At 54.5% G+C, this 13,235-nt stretch overlaps 1 protein-coding gene across 5 annotated transcripts in view; it reads left to right on the plus strand.

Annotated features, from left to right (window-relative positions):
* The window catches only part of ARHGEF10 (Rho guanine nucleotide exchange factor 10), a 107,128-nt gene that overhangs the window by 56,700 nt on the left and 37,193 nt on the right, over positions 1-13,235 (plus strand). For 3 of the 5 annotated variants that reach the window (XM_043557276.1, XM_043557288.1, XM_043557307.1), the window contains 6 exons: positions 1,872-1,949; positions 2,178-2,357; positions 4,027-4,143; positions 6,045-6,137; positions 9,283-9,453; positions 11,078-11,223. In XM_043557276.1, coding sequence (XP_043413211.1) covers positions 1,872-1,949; positions 2,178-2,357; positions 4,027-4,143; positions 6,045-6,137; positions 9,283-9,453; positions 11,078-11,223 — 785 coding nt within the window. The remainder of the gene's footprint in view (positions 1-1,871; positions 1,950-2,177; positions 2,358-4,026; positions 4,144-6,044; positions 6,138-9,282; positions 9,454-11,077; positions 11,224-13,235) is intronic. The other 2 variants (XM_043557280.1, XM_043557298.1) reach the window with 1 other exon arrangement.

Raw genomic sequence — 13,235 nt, forward strand, 5'->3', positions numbered from 1 at the left:
TCCAGCATTCTCTTCACGCCCTGTTTGGGAAGAAAAACACAAGAAGTTCTCTTATTTCATGGGTTGCTTGCTGTTTCTCGAAAAGTGCCATCGATGCTGCGGGCTGGGGCCCTGCCTGGGGATGGGGCTCTGCCCCCCCCGCCCCGACTGAGTGTCTCCTGGGCCCAGCAGCTGGGCCCTCGTGCTGTCCGCCCTCCTGGCCAGCACTTCTCCTGATCTGTCCACCCGGCCGTGGTGAAGATGCCCACTTGGGCCTGGATCTCCGACGACCCTGCAGCCTCACCACCCGTGTCCACGTGGGGCACGCTGTTCACTTCGTTAGATTTAACTTCCTAGAAGGGCCAACCCAACCTGTAGGAGCCACAAAAGCTGCTGGAATTTTTTATTCTATTTTTGTATTTCCAAGCTTATGCCCGACTCCCGATTCTTTGACCTGACACATTAGGATCCTCTCAGGACTTGTAAAAATGTCTGTAATTCCTGGGTTTGACCCTGAATATTCTGCCTCGGGAGACTTGAAGTGTGTGGGAATCTGAAATTTGGGCAACCAGGCTGGGCGGGTGGGCGCCCTCGTGGGAGTTGGCTTTAATCCCAGACACATCTGGGCTCTTGAAGTAATCACTCTGTTCTCTACGTGTTCTGGGAGCACTGATCTGCATCTTAATTTTGTGAATTGAACGGTCCTTCTTGTGGAGCAGAGGATTGCTCCCGCGTCAGTCATGTTTTGGAAGACTTGGTGGCCCTGGAATGTTCTGGACTGAGGGCTTTCCCCTGTGGCAGGTGCCGTGTCCACCCACTGGGTGGCGGTGTGGTTCCTGCGGTGAGTGTTGACTCCCTGCTGGTGGCTCCCCCCCTCTTCCGGGTGTGTGTGGTCGAGAGGCAGCCTTCCTGAAATTTGGTGCTCTGTTTTCCGTTTATTGGAGAAAATAACTTGCCAGAATACGTGTAGGCTTGATGCAAGGGCCAGGCATCAACGTTGGCCGTTACCAAGAATCGTGCGGCCAGACGTTTGTCCGTGTATGTACCTGCGTAGTGAGAACAGTGACGTCCTTGTCTGAAGTGGCTCGTCCCAGACTGTGGAGGGTTACTTCACCCACTGTGCACTCCGCCTCGTGGGTGCGTCTTTGGTCAGAATCTCTTGGCCAAAAAGAAAAATCTATTCTTCCATCTTTCAAAAGCTTCTTCTTCTTCTCCGACTTCGGAATAATAATTTTATGAGATAAATGTTGCTAATAGCATTCTTTGAGTCAAGACTAGAACTGCTTTCTTATACTCAATTTATACGTGAAGTGTCATGTAAGTCAGCCTAGGACACGTCAAGTGCAATTAATTTAGCTTACAATTGTTGCATAAGTGCATGCATTTGTTGTTACCGCTCTAATTTCACTTGTCTTGCTGTACTTACAGTTTATAATTTGCGGTTTAAAATATTTCATAATGGGGGGCACCTGGGGGGGCTGAGTCGGTTAAGCATCCGACTTCGGCTCGGGTCATGATATCATGGTTGTGAGTTCGAGCCCCGTGTCGGGCTCTGTGCCGACAGCTCGGAGCCTGGACCTGCTTCGGATTCTGTGTCTCCCTCTCTCTCTGCCCCTCCCCCACTCATGCTCTGTGTGTGTCTCTCTCTAAAATGAATATAGGTTAAAAAAATTTTTTTTAATTAAAAAAATAAAACATTTCAAAATCATAGCCACGGAGCAAGTATGTTTCGTGCCTGTGACGTTAGTTACTGCACAATTTAAAGTATTTCAGAGGCCTTTGAAGGTTTCATTTACCTACTATTCTGAAGACAGAAAACAGAACAAGCAATTCCTTGAATCAACAAGAAGTAAACTTGCTCTGTTACCATCGTATTTTCAAATTGCCAACAGGTGGTAAGAAGATACATCCTGGGTTCAGTTGTGGACAGTGAGAAGAACTACGTGGATGCTCTCAAGAGGATTCTGGAGGTACCGAAACACCGTGTCACACAGTACACGCAGGTTTTACTCACCTTTCTTGCACGCGTGTGTGTGCGTGTGTATGAGCCATGACATAATCAAACTTGCAGAACCCTCAGAAGACCCTAAGTGCCGTGTCTGCATGTTGACGTGAAGTCCGGCGATTTGTGGTGAACGCTGTCGTGAGTGGCTTTCCCCCCGTGTGTGGCGCACGCCGCCTCCCCGTGTGTTTCTTAGCGCTACGAGAAGCCACTGTCGGAGATGGAACCGAAGATCCTGAGTGAGAGGAAGCTGAAGACGGTGTTCTACCGGGTCAAAGAGCTGCTGCAGTGCCACGGCATGTTCCAGATCGCGCTGGCCAGCCGCGTGGCCGAGTGGGACTCCGTGGAGACCATCGGGGACGTCTTCGTGGCTTCGGTAATTCTCGGCGGCCCAGCCGCCCCACGCTGTCCTGGGCTCCGGAGCCGCGTCCCGTCCCAGTGAACGCGGCTGCGTCACACGGGGTGTCGGTGTCGGCGGAGAGCCCCGGTGCCCTGCAGGGCCCCTCGAGGCCACCGTGAGGACAGGGAGCTCTGCCCAGCGCACAGGAGGGGGAAGGGTCACGAAGGCCAAGGGCGGACCGGGGGAGGTCTGGGCGGACTGTGCACCAGCAGGCGATTTGAGCGTGCTTTCTGTGGCCTGTGGCCAACGCAACGGCTCTGTTGACAGGGTTGTCGCCTCGTCCCGCTCACGCCCTCGTCAGGTGGGTCTCGCCCTGAGCCCTGTCCCTGTCAGGGGGCGGCGGAAAACGCCCTGTGGGAAAATACCGACCCGTTTCCCTGAAGCTTGTCCTCTGTGACCCGGGTGTGGGGTGCGGATGCGGTGGCCGGGCGGCCGCTGACACAGGATGAGCCTTTCCTGGCAGGGGGAGCCATGCGCTGCCCGGGAAGCCCAACCTCAGGTCTCACCCAGCGGTTTTATCTTCGGTCGTTTGTGACCGTGTGTCGTGCGTGAGGGAGCGGTCTCTCTGGATGCGGGAGGTTGTAGTTCAGGAGAACGGGTTCCCTAGCTGCGTGAAAACAAGAATGCCATCAAAGCTGGAGGTTCAAGTGCTCGAACGCTACGTGAACGCTGTAGTAACGATAAAGAAACCTTTTCCTTTTTTCTCTACGACTGTGTGTCCTTAATGATGTATATAAATTACAGGATGCCTTGAACACAGAAACAAGAGCTCTTCCTGAGATATTTGTAGGATCCCTTTCGGGGACCTTTACGAAAAACAAAACAAAGCAACCGTGGATATTTACTTTGTTCTTGCATTTTCTGGCTATTTTCTGAGTTTAGCATAAACGTTTACTCTATTCCTCTTCTTAAAATATTTATTTACTTTGGAAACTTTTTTTTAAAAGGAAAAAAACTTAAAAAAAAAAGATATATATAAAATTTAGGTGAAAGCATTTTGCCGTAAGTGATGGTCACACCAGATACCCGCTATGAATATTTCTATTCATCGTGAGAACTTGCCGGATCTTAGAAGAATACCAGCAGGAGGGTGGTGGTTGTGCCTCCTGGTGTTTCTAGGAAAACAGGACAGTAGGCGGACAGACAGATGGATAGGACACTGACCTCAGCCACAAGGGCTGGAGGGGATTGATTTTCTTCTTGCCCTGGGGGCGTTTCCAGGGGACAGTCAGTGCCGGCTCGTTGGGACATTGGGGCCTGTGTGCCAGTCTTTCCCGCAGGGGAAATCCGCAGTGAGGATCGGCCGCAGATTACAGAAGGGGGTCGGAAATGATCATGTCCACACGCCTGTAGTCAGGAACTCTTATTCCCTGAGAGCCAGCTCGCCGGGGATGTGAACCGGGTTGCCTGCACGGGCACCAGGGGGAGCAGAGTAAGATCAGCTGTCCAAACAGTTCCTGACGAGTTTGTTTAAAGACGGAAAAGGAATCACACCCAGGCATAATGAAGTGCGTCCTGCACAGACATCGTGGGGCCCGAAAGGTGGCTTTTAGGGCAGGTTTCAAACCTTTTATCCCGTCCTGGAAGGGGGAGGGTCTGGGCTCTGTGCATCATTGATGCTTCCCAATGTTCTCTGGTCTTTCAGTTTTCCAAATCCATGGTGCTGGACGCCTACAGTGAGTATGTGAATAATTTCAGCACAGCCGTGGCAATCCTCAAGAAAACGTGTGCCACGAAACCTGCTTTCCTTGAATTTCTAAAGGTAAGAACTTGCTGCTTTTTCGTTTAGGTTTTAACACCTTTTGATAACAGGTTCCATGTGAAAACACTTGACACAGATTTTACCAAACCCTGCCTCTAAACGTGTAACGTCCTCTACAAAGATTTTGGCACCAAGGTGTGGGGTCAGTGCTGGAAATAAAGATGAATTTTCAGCAGTGGCTTGGCTCTTTGAAAACAACCTTGATTTGCACATCCTTGGACTTGGGTGGACGTGAATAGACAGAAAGTGAGGATCGGGTCCTCGGATGTGTGTAGACGTGGATGGACAGAATGTGAGGGTCGGGCCCCCAAGGATCTGCCATTGGCTTCCTGTCCTTGAGCATAGTATCAGGAGTAGCAGACCAAACATTTGGGATCTGGGTAGAGCTCTCTGGCCCCCTTCAAGTCAGAGCAGTGAGCTGACCCGCAAGGATGTGGCCCCCAGTGGGGCTCTGATGTCAGGCGGAGAGGGCTACCCTCCCCAGGCTTGTCTGACTTGGACGTCATGGGGTTCCTGCTGGGGGACGTTGACCTGGGATATTTAGCTCACGGCCACGGGGGCTGCTGTGCATAGAACCGACGGGATCCCTGTAGACGCTCACGGCGGCCAGCCACCGAGCCCAGACCTCAGTTGCACGAGGCTCCGGTTCCCGTTGTAACACTGGAGCCAGCCAGAGTTTGGTCCTGTTACTTGAACCATATTCTTGAAGCTCAGGCTGTCTGGCAGTGAGCGAACAGGAAACTATTTTCGCTGACCACAGTGTGATCAAGGCTGCGTTATTCCCCTCCTCCTCCAGTCAAGGCTTGCCAAGGGATTAAATCAGCCCCCAGCCTTGGTGGCCTCGGTGCCCGGTGGTCTTTCTATACCACGGCGTTTCTTCTCCTAGGGAAGAAAATACAGGCCATTCAGACAGTTCCTTCCTTGCAGGAGGCCGAACTGTCTTGGGGACCGTATCTGAGATGTCAGCAGGGGAGCCGGCCACAGCCCCCACTGTCCCATGACCTCCTGGTCAAGCCCGGGAACCGGTGTTGGGGGAGGGGGCTGAGCCCTCCCTCTGCCGTCAGACCGCACAACTCCCTCAGCTGGAGAGAGCAGGATACCCCACCCCGGTTTGCCAATGGTCCAGCCCGGTGGGGTGTCCATCCCAGGCTGAGAGGCGGGTCGAGGGACCAGGCGGCCCGCAGCTGGGGCAGCTCAGACAGGACAGACCCAGGGTCACCCCCACCCCTGAGACTCTCACACCTAGAGCCTGAAGTAGGGAGTTTGGAGGTTGGGCCTGAATGCAGGGGGTCCATGGCCACCACGGAGATCTGGCTCCAGCGCCCGTGGCGGGCTACCGTTAAGGGTCCTCACGACTCCCGTTTGGGACTCTGTGGTTTTCTTTTCTTCTTTTTTTTGTAAGTGCACTTTTCCGGTGATTGTAGGGTCCCAGAAACTAACTCAGCACTTAGAGGATTAAATGAATTGGTAAACGGATAAATGCTGCCTGGCATCAGAGGTGGCTCTTTTTTTTTTTTTTAATTCTTTTAAAGTTTATTTATTTTGGAGGGGGAGGGGCAGGAAGAGAGAGAGAGAGGATCCCAAGCAGGCTGTATGCTCAGCAAAGATGCAGGGCTCGAACTCACAAAACGGTGACATCATGACCTGAGCTTAACCGACTGAGCCCCCCGGGCACCCCCAGAGGTGGCCCTGAAAACACCGGATGACAAAACGGGAGATTTCAGCCGGGAATCCAGCGCCGGCCGGCTCAGACCTAAAGCACAGGGGCTCGCCTGTGCTGGCGTGCGAGGCGTTGGGGGGTCGTGAGGTTGGGGCGTGCGCCCTGCCGAGGCGTCTGTGTCGGGTGGGAGGGCGGCCCCCGTGTCGGGAGCAGCTTGGGTCATCGAGGCCTCTCCTCACAGCAGTGCCAGGAAAGCAGCCCCGACCGCATCACACTCTACAGCCTGATGATGAAGCCCATACAGAGGTTCCCGCAGTTCATCCTCCTGCTGCAGGTGAGGGCACGCGGGGTCGTGGGCAGGGACCCCGAGCGAGCGTGGACACGGCCCCAGGCCCCACCCGCGCTCTTGTGCGCGGGTGGAGGTGGCCGGGCTCCCCGGGGCGGAGAGGAACGCGCTCCCTCTGCCAAGTCAGGGTCGGGTCCAGGGTTGCGGGGAAAACGTCCCATCCTCTGTGCCCTGGGGGCGGGCGCAGGCTCAGGAGACTGAGTGGAGACTCAGACTGACCGTGCTGGCTGTGAGCTTGGTGCACAGACGGTCCAGGGAGCGGGAGGTTCCCCGGAAAAGAGGTTTCCCAGCGGACCCCGCGTTTGTTCAGACTAACGCTATTCAGACTAGTACGCGTGTTGTTTCCGACAGGACTGGTTCCGAGCAGGGGTACGAAATACCCTCCCAGGAAGCCCGGCCCGCTCCCGTGTGCCGCGCTGTCCGTGTGTACCCCTTGTCCACTCCAAAGCCCGTGACCCCGCGACCGGGGGCGCTCTGCACCCACCTCCCGGAACTGCCTGAAAATGGCATTTCTGAGGACGGTCCCGCTGGCCCCTGCGGCGTTGGGTCTCTTAGATCCCTCAGCTCGCCCTCCCGAGGGCGTCGGGCGGCTTTGCCCGGCTCACCGACTCCTTTTACGCAGAGGAGTCACGAAAATAGGGAGAAAAAGGTACAGGCGTGGAGCGTGAACATCGGCTGCTTCTGTGGTTACTCTCGTCTTTCTCCCTTTTCCACTTGTGTTTCCCGGTGCGTGTCCAGTCACACGAACGCGTTAGATCAGGTGTCTGGTTTCCAAACGCCTGGGTCAGGATGTTAGTAACAAAAGCCCGATGATTTGCCCCTGAGATCAGAATATCCGGGAAACGCGTTTTATTCCTCCAGTTGGCAAGTATTTGCCAGGCTCTCCGAACGTGAGGCTCCAGGCCTGCGTCGGTCCACCGCGGAGGGTGGCAGAGGGTGGTGAGGAAGAAAGGTGTCACATCCAGAAACCAGCTAGCTCCTTGTTTAGCTAGACGGACACCAGCCTCCCGGGCCACAGGTGCTGGCGGTCGGTAGGTCACGACCCAGGCGCCAAGAGCAAAGACGGAAGCACTTGTAACCTGTGTGGTGTATGTTTGAGTGCTTGGGCAGACCGCGCTTAGTGACGTGCTGCTAAGTGATCGCCGGTCGCCCGCGTTTACCGCGTGCGCTGAGGTACTGTCGGGTCGTCACACCTCGCTCGTGAGTAGCGTTTCGTCCTTAGTTAATTAAAGTCGGACGTAGTCTGCAGTCTGGCTTTCCGGCTTTTGGTTAGCCGTTAATAAACGACGGCAAACCTTTGGCCCAGGGCTTTACCAAAATCAGTTTTTCCAGAAGGGTGAGAAGGCCGTGGGCAACAGAACAAAAGCATCTCAGGACAAGCTCTGAGCCTCGTACTGCTTGAGAGCAAGGACATGGTCCTGGGTGACGTTTCTCTGATTTTTGTCTAAGAGCAGTCCCCTTACCAAAAGGCGGCACGTTGCTGTCCCCCCTGCCCTTGTTTCCTGGGGCTGTGGTGTTCCTCCCCCACCCCTCCCCGTCCTACCTGGGCACCCGGGAGACTCACCCGAGATGTCTCCAGATGCGTGAGTGGGCTCCCTGGTGGCCCGCCCTCTGCCCCTCAGGGTTCACTCTGGGGGCGGCTCAGGGAGGGTCCGGGTTACTTAGGAAGACACACAGCAGGAGTCGGACGGGGTGAAGTTTGTGCACCTGAGAGGGCTGCGTGGGGGCGCCCGGAGACCCGGCTCCCAGGAGCTGGAGGACAGTGCCCTCCCTCCCTCCTGAACTGTCAGTGGGCGGGGAGGGACGGCCTGGGGACTGGCGTGCTTCCTTCCCCTCCTGTGAGCCGTCAGCACCCTGCCCTCCTTGTCTGTGTGCTGATCCCCGGCTCTCCTGGGCCTGCGGGTTCCGACACGTGGTCCTCCTGGAATTCGTCTCGCTGTATCCCGCTCCTGTCTCCTGTCCTGCATTGTCCCCAAATAAGTAACAGTCCGGAGAGAACGATGGACTCCCCTCTTCCCTCACGTGGTTCTGTCCCGGCATCTGGCGGGTCCCGCTTGTCCTGATGGCGCCCAGATAGCAGGTAGATGCTGCCAGCAGGTGACGGTGGAGCCAGAACCCATCGTGAGACTGTCACCTTCCCTTGCCAGGATTTGATGTGACTCACGGGGGCGCAGATGTATCGCAGCTCAGCATACAGTGTTCGTTCAGACCAGAAGTATTTCATCATTTGTGCGGTGCTTTGTTTTTTCCCGATAAAGAACGAAAAGCAGGTTTAGAAGACGAGGGTGCCGTTGAGTTCGAGCTCGGGTTAAGCAGGTGTTAGCGTGGGGAGGCCGGGCGGAGGGCCAGGCGCGTCTGCACGCGTCTGCCTCCCGCGGCAGAGGTCAGCACGTCATCTGTGGCAGCTGGAATACGGTAGGGCCTGTGTGGAATCGAGGTGGTGACGTCAGGACTGTCACTTAGATGTCACTCTTGAGAGCCTCCCCTGTGTTTGACCCACGTGACGTCATTCTGTTGGTGACCACGTTGTCACTCCCTGCCGCACATCCTTCCTGCAGCCTGCTCATCCCTTTGCGGCCCTGCAGGCGTGGACAGAGGTTTCTGGCAGGGGTGGGTTGCCCGGGGTGGGGCGAGGCCCTGCCGTGTGCGGGGAAGCTGGGGCTGCGGCCCGAGGTGCCCCAGCAGCCGTGCCCACTTGGCGTCCGGGAGCGGACCTGTTGAAACACAGCAGCTGGAGCCGTGCGTGGGGCCGGGCTCCGTTGGTCCGGCTCCGCCAGAGGGAAACGGTCTAGGCGTGACCTTGAACACCGCTGCCGGGCACGGGACGTTTCTGAGATGTGGCGTGCCTGTGATTATGGTGCCTGTTATTGGAAAACGCTGGCTTCCTCCATCAGCAAAGCCACTGAGTGAGTTTGTTTTTGCACAAGGAGCCGTTCTGGTGTTCAGCCAAACCGTGAGTCAGCTAGCTTACCATCCTGGCCGCCGTGCTCATTCTATTCCTCCCCACAAGTAGCCCGAGCGCTGCCGGCTCGTGCGCCACGCGGGTGTTGGCCGGACGCGTGCCTGTGCAGCCGTGTGCGCCTCCGCACCAGCAAGCACGTGCCCCCTGTTCACCGTGTTTCTTCTCCCCAAGGACATGCTGAAGAACACGTCCAAAGGGCACCCTGACCGGCTGCCCCTTCAGATGGCGCTGACGGAGCTGGAGACGTTGGCGGAGAAGCTCAACGAGAGGAAGAGGGACGCTGACCAGCGCTGTGAGATCAAGCACGTGGCCAAAGCCATAAATGAGCGATACCTGAACAAGGTTGCCCGAGGCGTCCCGGTCTGGGCTGGTGTTCGGTTTGCTTTGTACTAATGAGCCACCCGTATGTCACCTGCTTGCTACTAATCTCGTGGACGCTTTGCAGTGACGCCGTGACCCAGAGCCCTGGTCTGGAAGCCGGTGGGGAGCGTCAGGCGGGTCGTGACACATTTTCTCGGGGAAGGGGCTCCCACGGTCATTAGGCCCGCAGACGGGTCCGGGACCGCCATGGCGGTTCCCATCAGCTCTCGTAGCTGAATCTGTTGCCAGAATGCAGTATTTCCTTTTGGATGGTCACGATAAAATCAGGAAGTGTTGCTTACGTTCTCACCTGCACCCGTCTGTTCGTGTCCTAAGCTGTGTTCATCATGGAAATGGGCCAAAATATGGCAGGAAAGCAGCTCCTGGGCAGGGCTCTGTTTCCTCTTTACGTTCACAAGTCCTTTTCCTGCGACACTAAGCTGGTTTTAGGTGGGCTTTTCCATAGCTGTGCATGGCTCTGGCCCCCGGAAGAAGTTATTGACAGGAGCTGTCAATAGATAGATAGTTAGATAGATAGTTATCTATCGCATGTATCGTTGCTAATGTCACCTTTCGTTTTTGTCATTAGGGGTAATTTCTGAGCACAAAGTGACAGTATTTTAACTACGAGAACTTTACTGTATTACGTTTTAAGGAACGGGTTTTCCTGATTTTCTAAGTGATTCGTATGGGAATTTCTATGAGCCAAAAATTGCATTAAATGACAGTTTGCGTGGTTCAGAGTCATGCCCGCTTGTGGTCACAGCGTTTGCAAACCTGTGCGGCACAGAGTGAGCCCAGGCAGACGAGGAGGCAGAGCCTTGTCGCTCACTACCGATTCCGTACCTGTGCGCACAGCCCCGTTACCCTGTGAGCACATCAAGAATAGGTAGGCGGTGAGCTCGGCCGCTGCAGATTTACAATCCAGACATGCTACTGATCATCTGGGCTGAGGGTTCCAGATGTCCTTTTGGGCTGAATTGTTGCAAGAAGTCCGACTTCTATGTGACTTACTTCAGTTTACTAATTAATACAAAGCATGTCTCCGAAGACCAAGGGTGTCGTGTTTGGCTCAATGAAATAAAATGTGGGGAATCACAAGAAGCAAAGATGTTTCCATAATTGTTACCCTGGGAAGAGTAAGACCAAGTAGCATTGCACTCACATGTACTCTTCGGCTGTGCGGTGTTGTAAAGAACAGAGTGGTGGCCAGGTGTGGACGGCGGTGTGTGAGGAATGGAGCAGGCACTCGGGCACGTCATCTAAGGAGAAGGGAATATGAGCGCCGGGTGGAAATGAATGAGCCCTCCTTGCCGGAGGCATTGTGTTTACGAGGACAGGGTTAGTCTCCTCTCGCTGTTCAGGATAACTGCAGACGCTGGCCATACAACTATTTAGCTTAAAAAAAAAAAGCCACTTTCTGAATTCTTAATAGCATACATATGAAGCGTGCTTGCCTTGAAAGTACATGGACTCTCTGTGAGGAAAAATCTGTAAACGTTGACACTCTATATGCCTATATGTTGCAAGACTTTTGCTCACCTGTTTTCTTCTTTTGATGAACTTGATTGTGGGAACCGTGTCGAGCGTGACCTTGAATGTTCAGCTTCTCAGCAGTGGGAATCGGTACCTCGTGCGGTCTGACGATATGATCGAAACCGTGTACAACGACAGAGGGGAGATCATGAAAACCAAGGAGCGTCGGATCTTCATGCTGAGTGATGTGTTGGTGTGTGCCACGGTCAGCACACGGTGAGTGTCCGCCGCGGCCACCGGGGTATCTTCACGTTCGCGTGCAGGGCACGTCCCGGCTGAGCGGGTGACTCCGTGATCGCTCCCGTCCGTGCTGCGCTGGTCTGTGTGCACGTCTTCGTCCCCTCTCCTGGGATTGCGGGGGGCCAGGTCCCAATCAAGCCAAGGGTTTGCGGAGAGTCGGGTCTCCAAGAAGCTGAGGGCTAAATGGGTGCAGTGTTGGGGTACCTGGGGGGCTCAGCTCGTTAAGCGTCCGACGTCAGCTCAGGTTATGGTCTCAGGGACAATGGGTTCAAGCCCCATGTCGGGCTCTGTGCTGACAGCTCACAGCCTGGAGCCTGCCTTGGATTCTGTCTCCTTCTCTCTCTCTCTGCCCCTCCCCTGCTCACACTCTGTCACTCTCTTAAAAAGCATGAATAAACACTTGAAAAATTAAAAAAATAATAAAGGGGTCCATTGTTACGTCGCCAGGTCACTGCTGGAGGAGATTAGGGACGTTTGGTCTATTTCTCTTTGAGCGTAAGGCCAACGTTGGAACCAGAAGCTACACTGAGTTTCTTTTATTTGCCTCCTAAATCATCCTGCAGTCTTGTTTTATCATTGCTCACTCAGATTCTTCCCCTTAGCTGCCTCTCTGTGAATACATTTTTGACGAGTGCATCTTATATAATTATATTGGAGGCATTTATGTTCACTGTGAAACCGAAGAAACGAGGGTATAGTGCTTCAGCATCTCCTACGCTTCAATTTGTTTATCATTAGAACTGCTCCCCAGGGCGCCTGGGAGCTCAGTCGGTTAAGTATCCAACTTCGGCTCAGGTCACGATTTCACCGCTTGAGAGTTCGAGCCCTGTGTTGGGCTCTGCTGACAGCTCAGAGCCTGGAGCCTGCTTCAGATTCTGTGTGTGTGTCGCTCTCTCTCTGCCCCTCCCCTGCGCTCGCTCGCCCTCTCTTTCTCTGAAAAATAAATAAAGACTACAAAAAAACCTCCCCAACACCTAGAATATTGTAGCTGGTTGACGAAATCTGAGAAGTTACACGTAGAGGTGGATTGTAAGGGAACTGAGGTAAAATGGCACGTTCTGAATTGAATGCTCCGGGTGCTTTATAAAGTCACACACGCTGACATCCCGAGTCAGCTCGTCATGGCTTGAGAGGGATTGCTGTTCACGCTCAGGAGCTTGGGAGACGGTTTCCAAACCACTGCCTGCTCGAAATCGCCCACCGTGTGTGTTTCCAGCCTGGAGACTGGCCAGGGAGACAGTGAGGCCTTCCCCTCCCAGCGGAAGCCAGGCATTAGGCCCTCCCCAGCACAGGCTGAGTGGGGCCCCAGCGGGCAGCCGGGTGGGAGAGTCTCTATGGGCTTACGCCGCACAGCCTGGGTTCCAGCCCGGCCTTCTCAGGACATTGGGCACCACCCCATCTCGCTGAGCCTCACACCCGTGCTCATATGGTGAGGAAGCCAGCCACCCCTGGGACCTCTGTGAGGGTCCAGCCCAGGACCATCATCAGACTTTCAGCTCAGCGCCTGGCACGGTCCTGCCCAGTAACCATCACCTCTGTTAGGGCTCCTCCTCGGCCACACTTGATCTGAGGCAGCTACGAGATAAGGCTGGAAAATCTACCAATTTTATTTTATATTGATTATTTCTTTTTTTTTTTTTATTTAAAAAAAATTTTTTTTTTCAACGTTTATTTATTTTTGGGACAGAGAGAGACAGAGCATGAACGGGGGAGGGGCAGAGAGAGAGGGAGACACAGAATCGGAAACAGGCTCCAGGCTCTGAGCCATCAGCCCAGAGCCCGACGCGGGGCTCGAACTCACGGACCGCAAGATCGTGACCTGGCTGAAGTCGGGCGCTTAACCGACTGCGCCACCCAGGTGCCCCGATTATTTCTTTTAAAGTTTATTTATTTATTTTGAGAGAGAGACAGTATGAGTGGGGGAGGGGCAGAGAGAGAGAGAGAGAGAGAGAGAGAGAGAGAGAGAGAGAATCCCAAGCAGGCTCTGT

This window comes from Prionailurus bengalensis, chromosome B1, assembly GCF_016509475.1.
Source record: "Prionailurus bengalensis isolate Pbe53 chromosome B1, Fcat_Pben_1.1_paternal_pri, whole genome shotgun sequence".
NCBI lineage: Eukaryota > Metazoa > Chordata > Mammalia > Carnivora > Felidae > Prionailurus > Prionailurus bengalensis.